The sequence below is a fragment of the Helianthus annuus genome, chromosome 8 (genome assembly GCF_002127325.2).
Source record: "Helianthus annuus cultivar XRQ/B chromosome 8, HanXRQr2.0-SUNRISE, whole genome shotgun sequence".
Taxonomy (NCBI): Eukaryota; Viridiplantae; Streptophyta; class Magnoliopsida; order Asterales; family Asteraceae; genus Helianthus; species Helianthus annuus.
In genome coordinates this window covers 21,305,867-21,316,492 of record NC_035440.2, presented here as the reverse complement: position 1 = coordinate 21,316,492, position 10,626 = coordinate 21,305,867, and the positions used below count along the sequence as shown (strand labels likewise).

General features: G+C 38.5%; 1 protein-coding gene across 2 annotated transcripts; it reads left to right on the top strand.

Moving 5' to 3' along the window:
- Positions 1-5,345: 5,345 nt before the first annotated feature.
- Positions 5,346-10,625, top strand: LOC110872337 (7-methylguanosine phosphate-specific 5'-nucleotidase A). Of its 2 annotated transcripts, none has more exons than XM_022121116.2 (10): positions 5,346-5,586; positions 5,684-5,840; positions 7,314-7,374; positions 7,467-7,599; positions 8,012-8,135; positions 8,214-8,270; positions 8,697-8,793; positions 8,890-9,097; positions 9,590-9,650; positions 10,233-10,625. In XM_022121116.2, the coding sequence occupies exons 1-10, from the start codon at positions 5,525-5,527 to the stop codon at positions 10,296-10,298; spliced, it is 1,026 nt and encodes a 341-aa protein (XP_021976808.1). In that variant the 5' UTR covers positions 5,346-5,524; the 3' UTR covers positions 10,299-10,625. The 2 variants fall into 2 exon arrangements, with proteins under 2 accessions (XP_021976808.1, XP_021976809.1); XM_022121117.2 differs by having other exon boundaries at positions 5,396-5,586; positions 5,699-5,840.
- Position 10,626: the final 1 nt, after the last annotated feature.

Here is a 10,626-nt window from a genome sequence, read left to right as displayed (position 1 = left end):
GGTTAACCAGAATCTGAATCTTTTAATCAGGTCTTACCATCTTGGCCGGGTCTTATAACGACACCAGGCTAGGTTTCACCACTAAGATTCTTTATTTAATAACTGGTAGGCAGATTAATTTAAAAGGAATGATTTATTTATTTCATATAATTATGCATATAATGACAGAGATGAAATTTCTAAACTTAACATTCCAATATATATAAAAAGTTACACACTGCCCTAAACGGGACTTTTAAAAGACGAAATACCTACGTAGAGGTTATACAGAAAACAAGTCCACGCAGGGACCAAATACAAGGATAGACGTCCACACAAGGACTGAAAGACAAGTCCACGCAGGGACTAAACACTCAATAAATGTCCACGCAGGGACTAAAACAAATAAATGTCCACACAGGGACTTGATTGAAATAGGAAATACAATAGTACATCCAGAGACTAATGATCTCACTTCTTCTTCCCTTTTAACAGGTTTGCTAGGCCTTTGAGGAATCCACGATTGTTCTTACGCTCTTGTTCAAAGTCTCGTTCCACTCTGTTCAAACGGTGGAGGATTTCTTCCTGTTCTGGTGGGGAAAAACGCGGCTGCTGTGACAAGTGTTGAGCCGGAGTTCTAGCGGGTATTGGATACCCATGAGTTGAGTATCCCATTCCCCAAGGTGTTTCATAAGGTACTTCAGGATGAAGGGCGTGGTAATTTGCCGCCGCTTCTATGTATGGGTCGCCACCCATATAGTTGTAGTGAGTGTGAGTTGGCTGCTCAAATAGGTTGTACGCTGAGGAACCGGCGTACGCAGGTATTGGGTTATCATAGTCGAATGGTGGCAGAGGTGGTGCAACTGGTGTAGAATTCACCTCTGCAGGGTGACTCGAAGGTCCACCCATTTGTGGGTCTTCTGGCAGTGGCGGAAAATGACTGCCACTGGAGTGTCGAGGGGTGCTGAAATGAAAATCCCCTCTTCGTGCGGATATCCGCGCGCCTGATCTCCTACGCCTTGGCGGATCCGGAGGTGCTTGTTGAACTGGTGGCGGCGGAGGCGGTGGCTTAACTGCCACGAAACATGAATCCTCGGAAGGATCCTGCTGCTGCTGCTGGTGGTGAGGTGAAGAATGGTGAGAGGGTGTAAAGTACCACTCACACTGGTTGAACCTCTCCTGGTAACTGTCTGGACCCTGATAGGGTGTCCCATGGAAGGATGACCCATCAGAGATCTCGATAGGATGGTTGGGGGTACCTTTTGCAGGCTCGACGGGATCCGTGTCCTCGTCCATATCCATTGCATTGTCTTCGAAGTAATGGTCCTCTGGTCCTAGTGGGTTAAAACCTACTGGTTCTTGGACATAGTCTGCTGGGTTGAACTGGCCTTGGAAGAAAGGAGTAGGGTCGCTGTAGGAACGGTGCGAAACAGAACGCTGAAGAGGTATGAACGAAGGTTGAGGGTTACTGGGTTCGTTCTCCGAATTCGGTCCAAAAGAGTGACGGTACGAAGGTGTCGAACTGTGCGAGGTAGACCGTCTAGCGGGCTCAAAGAGGTTCCTCCTACACCTCTGAGGTTCTTCACTCCTTGTGCTGGAAGGAGCTCGCATATGTGAAGGTCCGGCCTCGTGATCATTGTGAGTAGTAATCGGCCCTTTGCCTCTTCCTCCTCTTCTAATTGCTGGTGGCATATTTCCTACTTAAACAATTTTAAATCAACAACAAACAATAAAGGACAACTAGAACAATAATTCGAATTTGTCCTATGTTCTTGTCTAGACTCGAGTATGTGCAATTGTGTCACTGAGATTAAACACATAAGGATAGTGTTTAATTCACTCAACGTTGGCTCTGATGCCAACCTGTCACACCCCGATTTCCACACGTTTCACCGGTGGGCCCGGTGGGGGATTACCGTGACGTAGTTGGCAACAATATAGTCAAACCACACAATATTTAAATGCACAGCGGAAGCATAAAGATAGATATATTTCAAGCATCAAATGTAATATCCAAGTATCACAAGTAGTCGAAATAATCCATAGGGGATCAAAAATAAAATAGGAAATAATGTTCAACAGATAGTGGCATCCAAGCTTGCGAGACTCTAACGATGCTAAGGAGTGGCCAGCCTATTTCGTGTAGAACCTGCATTTAATCTTTTTGGGGAAAATACGTCAGTTTACACTGGTAAATACATTCAACCGACACTTCTAAAAAGTTTAATAAAATTGATTTGAATGCACGAGGCACAAACTTTTATAACTTGGGATAATTAATCAAATTTAATCTTGTAAAAGAATTACATGTTCATTATGCGTTCAGTCGCCCAGTTCGTGCCGGGTTTAAGGTTAATTGACACACCACATAGTATAAAACCGCTGCGGGAAAACCAACGGTCATACCTTTATAAATATGGACACATTGTCGGGTGTACGCCTACACCCGCGTGTCAAGGTCGTGGCCATTTCGTAAAATGATGCCAAGGATATCCGGGACATGGTCATTAAACTCTCAAAGGCGTAAAATAAACAAAACCAATTTTCAAGCGGGTCACATTGATAATACCCAACTACTAATGAGTTAGGGTCAATTGCCCGACCAAGCGGTATTTTATATACCGTACCCCAAGCCCGTATAAGGGAAAATAAGTTAAAAGTATTTACCTGAGCAAGTAATAACCACAACAATCAAATGCAAGTATATTTTACCGGTCTCCTATTCTGGAACGAAGGTTTATAATAACCTATTAGAATCCTAAGGGGTCTTTAATTTAGCCTAAGCTTAGGCCGGTTAGTTTCAAAGGATAAATAAGGTTTAATCGCATGAAAGGCGAAAACCGGGAATGGAATGTGGTTTGGACCCAACAAGTTCGGAGACTTGTACATTATGGATAAACTACACACATTCTGGATTTTGAGGTAAAAACGACAAGGTTTGACCCGTTTCGGCTAATTTATGTAAACTAGTTACATAAACCGGACCGAACGCGTAAATGGCGTAACGGGTAACCGTATGAGTCCTACACAGGTTTCCTAAGTTAATATGCTCCGAAGAGGTTGTGGTATCAGTAGGATACCTTCCATTATGCCCATAACAAGTTTAACCCCAACATACGCCCCGTAGGGGTATTTTGGTCTTTTTAAAGATTATAAAAGAGATTTCCGGGTTCTACAGGAAATCTGAGTTTTCTGAACAGGCTATAAAGTTCAAAATACTTTATTTATTATTTAAAATCAGTAGCAATTGGATTCGGATCAAAATACCATGTAGAACTCATTTTATGTTCGAAAAGGGTATATTCGGTATTCACCGAATCAATGCCATAACCGCAGGTTATGAGCAGGTTAAAAAATAATTAAAAATCTTTAAAAATCCCAAAATATTATATTACAACAGGGTGTAAAAGGTTTGGTGTCAAAATTTGGGTTTACGTAGGCTTTATGCTAATTGCGCCGTTTAATTACAAAAGTTTTTCTTAATTGCGCTATTTAGCATAACTCCTATTCTAGACCTCGGATTGACATGAAATTTTAGGGACATTCTTAGAAATCAGTAACTAAGGTTATTGTCCTTTCACATTTTCAAAATTCTCGTTTTAAGGTCAAAAGGGCATTATGGTCAATATTTAAGCATATAACGGAAATGTGCAAAAGACTCGGACAAACAACGGACCAGCCACAGAGGGTTATACCATCATGTAACCTGGTCCTAGGAGAGTCCTAAGGCATATCTAATACATACCAAATCAGGTCAGAACTGGAGTCAAAGCAAAAGTCAATGTTTTGCGACTTTCGGTTCCGAACCGGTTCAAAACAGTAAATGGTCGGATCAAACAAGCTTAGACCAGTTATAATACTTATTATCAAGTTATATGAGTGATAAAATAGGTTACATGCCATCTACATTGTTAATTATGCGTTAAATCGAAAATTAGCATTCTGTTGACTTTTTCTAAGCAACTTTGACCCGACATTTGGACTAGTTAGATTGGGAATCAAAGGGTGCCCTTTTAAGGGTTTAATGCCCACATAATTACCAACATATAACTACCTTTGATTCGACTAATCACTGGACCATTTGTGATTAATCGTTAAGTCAACCGTTAATTATGACGGTTTGACTTTTAAGCTATAACTAAGCAAAAACTTAACTAAGAAAGGTTAAGGGTGCTTACCAAAGTCCTATGCACGACTAGGGATGGCTTGGTTCTGCTTTGGAGCTCCAGAAGTCTTCACAAATGCAGATTGAAGTTGTGAACACAATGTTGCACATGAGGGCCTTTTATAGTGCTTATAAATCACTAGATTGTTGACAACCAAGGCTACAACTGATCATTGATCATCAACAAGTGTCCCTAAGGGCTCTAAAGCATGTAGGGGGCGCCCATGCTGCATCATTTATGGTTCTAAGTCGGTTTGAATGAAAAAGGCAGACATGAAGCAAAGTTTTCGGATCAGACAGGCCCTCGCGCTATGCGAAGCCCCCCCCCCCTAGCGACCGTCGCATCGCGCGATGCCCCTTCTGATCAAATCTTCAACTTTTGATTTTTAAGCTTTGGTCCTTGCCCTTTCACAACATAGTTTTGATCTTATTCCTTGCATTTTGAACCTTCCAAGTTGACTTATAAGGGCTTCAAGATATATACCTACTTCGTTAAGTCCTCGGTTAACTGTATTGTCACCCGAAAGTCACGAACTTCATCATTGACGCTTTCAACCCCTCGTATACGAATTTGATCATAACTTTCTCATATGATAACGGAACCTTATGAAATTTTTGTCATGTATTCTAGTGAGCATAATTTACCGTTACAAAGCCTCGGGTTTGCTAAAAGGTCACTCAGAGGTATAACTTAAACATGTTGACACATTTAACCCCTGTAGTTTGTAATCTCTCACTTTCTTCCACTTTTAGTTCCGTATGATTCATGATTCATTCGTTTGAAGGTACGAGCATCATGTAGGGTTACTGTAAAGCATATTTATCCCTTGTTGACATTTTGAACCCTCAAATTCACTTACTTTCTATGTTTGTCAACTTTAGTCCCTCTATGGTATTTGTTATCATGGTCACACTTATGACACGTGTCAATACATTATAGGACGCAAATTTTCGAGGTGTTACATCCTCATCCCCTTAAAACAACGTATACTAAACCTCCCGACATTCGTGAATAATCACACCTTACCAAAAAAAAATACATTACACACAACTGCAAACAACTGAGCTAATGTATTTTAGTCAACTCAAAACAAGAATATCCAAACACCAAACTTTGTTTAAAACTAAAACCTCATGTCATTAACCATGATACCACATCACAAACAACTAAAACCAACAAAAGCGTAAAAAACTTTACACAAACTAAAAAGGAGTGACGTCACAGGTTTATCTATTTTGCAGAAGGGGGCATACATGTGTGTCATCTGAAGGTCCAAACTCCATAACTCCAAAACTTGAAAGCATATATGTATATGCCCACAACAATTTATAAGCATATGCCGCATATTTTGGCAAATCCTAAACCTTCTTAACCTATTTATGTCTCTGACTTGCTTTTGTTCCCACACCATTCGTTGCATTTCTGATCGTATCAGTTACAGGTTTTGTACTCTTTTCATGGGTCTTTTATATTTGATACTCATATGTAATAATGCATATGTATAAGTTGGTGGTTTGTGTTTCTTTTGGTTGATTAAGGGTTTGGAGTTGTAGTGGGAGAAAGATGAATAGAGCTAAATTGGGGACTATGGTTAATGGGAACAATTGTTATTCTTCTAAGGTTGTTGTTAATGATCCCAAGTTGCTTCACCAGAAAAAAGCGGCTATTCGCCTCGCAGGTCCTTCGAAATTTCAGGTTTTTTTTTTTTTTACTTTGAATTGGTTGTTTTTAGGGTTTATGGAATCTTGTTTGTTTTTAGGGTTTATGGAATCATGTTTGTTTTTGGGCCTTGCCTTTAGTTTCATTTAGGGGAAGTATGTTTAATCTGTTGTACTTATGTTAGTGGTAGTATCCTTTTTTTGTATCTCTTTAGCCGCATTTTAAGTTATCTGGATTACTGTGTTGTACTTTACACGTCAAAAAAAAAGTTTTTTGGTGTCCAGATTTCGGTTTGAGCAACTTCTCGAGGAAATATTTTCCGTCATCCTAGACCCTGTCAATTAGGGCTGTAAACGAACCGAATGTTCAGCGAACAGTTCATGAACCGTTCAGCGGGAAGTTCGTTTATGTTCATTCGTTTAATAGACAAACGAACATGAACAAGAAATTTTGTTCGATTAGTTAAATGAACAAACATGAACAGAGCTCTCGTTCGTTCAATTGTGTTCGTGAACGTTCGGTAAGGTGTTCGTGAACATTCATTGATTTGCGTTCGTTTATGTTCGTATGTTTGTGTTTTAATTGAAGATCTTTGTACTTTCTTATATTTTATTTGTACTTTATATATTATTAAACTTTTATTTATTTTATTTCCCTAACAATTAAACTAGGAAACCCACTTTCACCTTGTTTATGCATCATTTCCCTTTCATTTCTCATTATTTACATCCATGAATACGATCGACCTCCGTTCCACAATAAGGGATTCAAGTTCGAGTGCTACTCTCTGGACCATCTATCTTTATCCTTTATCGCATTCGCCAAATTTATTTGTGTTAGTTTGTGTTCGTGAACCGTTCGCGAACACGCTCATTTCCTTAATGAACGAACACGAACATAAAATCTCGTTCGGTAAGTGTTCATGAACCGTTCGTGAACACATTTGTTTCCTTAACGGCCTTGTTCGTGTTCGTTCGGTTCGTTTACATCCCTACTGTCAATAGCTATGCTACAAGTGGGATTTTACTGGGTGTGTTTGTTTCTTTGAAATTTGTGTTGTCATAAACTTACAAATTTTAGGATTTCTTTTTGAACGACAAATTTCTTTTATTCCATGTCGTCTATGAGACTTGAACCCAAGACCTCCCTCTCCCAAGGTGTTTAAAGGCTTTGCCTTTGCCAATCGACCACCACCCCATTGGTACAAATTTTAGGATTTCTAGTTATTGATTTTGGCTCCTAGTTTAATTACTATATTTGATTGTTGACCAAATGTCTGAAATGCTCAAATCAAACTTGTGGATTAGAACAAAAGTTACTAATTTGATTACCAAAACATAAATTTAGAATGTTAATGCAATCTTAAAAATAGAATAGATTGTGAATTATGAGCCTGCACAGAGTAATCTGAATCTCGAGTTTTTCAATGACTTCTTGCACTACATACTTTATTGTATAAATTGTACTGAGGGAATCATTTTGCAATTGTTTCATCGTTTGAAACTGTAGGTTATTGCAGATTTTGATAATACACTTACAAAGTTTTGGGTTGATGGATGTCGAGGACAATGTATGTTCACGCTTCATTTTCGTTTTTTGAACGTTTTTATCTTAATTATGTATTTTTAATGTGACTAAACTATAGTCTCAATATACTTGTAGCCAGTCACGCGCTCCTACAACAGGATAACCCTGAATACAATGCTAAGAGGGACGAGTTATTTAACTATTATCATCCTATAGAATATGACCCGCAGATTCCAATTGATGAAAAAACAAAGCTCATGGTAGAATGGTATGTTGACTATTTACACAGTCAAACACACCTAAATATCACCCCTTTTTTTAGGGTAAATTACTTTTTGAGTCCCTGTGTTTTAGTGGTTTTAACTAGTTGAGTCCAAAAGCAAAAAGTTTAACGACCTGAGTCCCTATAAGCATTTTCATTAACCATTTGAGTCCTTTTGAGTCCAAATTTTAACCTTTTGAGTCCAATTTTTTGGACTCAAATCGTTATAAAATAAACAAAATTGGACTCAAAACGTTATAAAATAAATGACTAGGGACTCAGGGCGTTAAACTCTTTGATTTTGGACTCAAGTGGTTAAAACCACTAAAACACAGGGACTCAAAAAGTAATTTACTCTTTTTTTTACTATTTTAAAATAATTTAATACATATTAAATCATTATTTTTTATTATCGTAGGTGGGGTAAGACCCATGGTCTTCTTATTGAAGGAGGTCTTACATATGATGCAATAAGAAACTCTGTAGCCAATGCTGTGATTGCTTTCAGAGAAGGTGTCGTTGAGCTTTTCGAGTTTTTAGAGGCAAGTTTTTTGTTTTATATTTTTTTAATCATTTAACAGGCTAATTTAGTTAATCTTATTTTATTTTTTTGTCTCCAGGAGAGAGATATCCCGGTTCTTATATTTTCAGCAGGTCTAGCTGATATTATTGAAGAGGTAAGCTATACTATACCATTGTCATGTCATCATTCTTGTATGCCAGCTGGCAATTAGGCTATGGGGTGTGGGATAAAGCCCCTAGGGGATTTATCAGGATACGTCAACGCCACCTAGGATCCACGTCAGCCAGGGGGCTTTATTGGAAGGGGCCTTAACTTGCAGGGTGTGGGATAAAGCCCCCTATTAAACAAAATTAAAAAAAAAAAATTATTGGATGAAATGCATGCGGGCCCCACCTGTACACATCTTCTTCCTCGTTACCATGGTGGCGGACAACCCATGGCGCCCCCCTTTGAATGCCACGGTGTGGCAGATGGCGCCGCCGGGGCGCCATTGTTGGTGAGGTGGCAAGGGTGGCGCCTCCACACCCTCCGGCCTTAGTATCCTAAATATAACTATGATGTTTATTCTCGATTTCATCAGGTTCTTCGTCAGAAACTGCATAGAACTTTCAAAAACGTCAAGATTGTATCAAACCGGATGAAATTTGACCAGAATGGTAACCTAGTATCTTTTACAGGTAAATCCAGCTGCTACGATAAGTACACAACTATGTTTTAAATTTTTAATTAATTTATGGTCATATTAACCGTTAATAATTTTCAAATTTACACAGGGAAGTTGATTCATAGCTTAAATAAGAATGAGCATGCTCTTGATATGGCTGCATCTTTACATGATCATTTGGGTGAAGTCGATGATCAAATGATGGATAGCGCGTCTGTGAAAAAAAGAACAAATGTTTTACTTCTTGGTGATCACATGGGAGACCTCCATATGTCTGATGGTTTGAATTATGAAACTCGCATTTCCGTTGGATTTTTGTAAGTTTTAATTTTTAAGCTGGTTTAAATTTTTTAGAGTAAACTTCCGTTTTGCTCCCTGTGGTTTGGTCACTTTAACGGTTTTGCTCCAAACCTTTAAAAATAGCCATTTTACTCCCTGATGTTTCGGTTTTTTTGCCAGTTTGCTCCCCGCCTCTAACTCCATCCAAACTGTTTGTTTTTCCATTTTGCTCCCCGCAGGGAGCAAACTGGCAACAAAACCAAAACATCAGGGAGTAAAATGGCTATTTTTAACGGTTTGGGGCAAAACCGTTAAAGTGACCAAACCACAGGGAGCAAAACGGAAGTTTACTCAATTTTTTATGTGTATAATTTACTCGAATCATGCCTGCCATTATTTTTAAAATAATAAACACGCTTTTGGTGATTCATACATTATAAAAGCACACCTTCCGTTGGATTGAAAAGAATATTTTGGCAGCCAAAAATTGGCAATTTTTATATTGTAATTATACTTTTCATTTTTTGCAGGAACCACAACATTGAAAACTCTCTTGATAGCTATCGTAAAGGCTTTGACATTGTGTATCTTGTGAGTGAATGTATTAGATGATTCGAAAAAGATTTTATTTAAATTCCGAGTAAAATGCTATTTCCGCCCATCAGGTTTGGCTAGTTTTGCTACTTTCGTCCAAAGGTTTGTTTCTCCGCATATGGATCCACAAGGTTTGAAATCTTGCAATTTTCATCCGGCTCGTTAACTCCATCCATTTTTCTCTATTAAGTCAGGAGTATTTCCGTCTTTTTGTCAACTTAAAAGGCAATTCAGTCTTTTTCATGGGTACTGGGTCGTTTTACATTAAGTGAAAAAGACCGAATTGCCCTTAAAGTTAACAAAAAAAGACAGAATTACCCCTGAATTAACGAAGAAAAATGAATTGAGTTAACGAGCTAGATGAAAATGACAAGATTTCAAACCTTTTGGATCCAGATGCGGAAAAACCAACCTTTGAACGAAAGTCGCAAAACTGGCCAAACCTCAGGGACGAAAATGGCATTTTACTCTTTAAATCCCCATCTGTTTATGGGTATGCTAGGATCATTTCTTTAAAAACTTCAAGTACAATTACAGATACAATTCTAAAGTTCTTATAAAAATAATGATATTTTGCAGGATGATGCACCGATGTCGGGGGTGGTCAAGTTAGTCTCAGAGCTATTTTCTCCTGCGAGTGATTAAACTTTTGGTTCACCTAAATCATGGTTTCATTGTTTGCGCATTTTCTTAATTTCTGCATCCAGTATGCTATTTTCTCCTGGTCCCCTGGTGATTTGTCTTTATGTTGACTGTAAACTAGTGCTGTTGATAGTTTTTATTAAACATGATGCTAGGGACCATGGTTTCGCGCATTGTAAAGTAACAGTTTAGTGGTTCCATAAAATGCGTTCGAAAATTTCCTGTTTTTGTATCTTTGAATGTGTCGATAAAGTTGGAACGTTTTTGTTTGGTTTCTTTTGTATTTTTGAGTTGGAATATATTATACAAAGTTGTGTATGTTTGGTTTGAG

Bases quoted from the DNA above. Each gene is read 5' to 3' on its own strand.
- LOC110872337 (XM_022121116.2), top strand. From the start codon at position 5,525: ATGTCTCTGACTTGCTTTTGTTCCCACACCATTCGTTGCATTTCTGAT. The intron at 8,136-8,213 runs GCAAGTTTTTTG...TTTTGTCTCCAG, and splicing joins AGCTTTTCGAGTTTTTAGAG to GAGAGAGATATCCCGGTTCT. The intron at 9,651-10,232 runs GTGAGTGAATGT...GATATTTTGCAG, and splicing joins GCTTTGACATTGTGTATCTT to GATGATGCACCGATGTCGGG.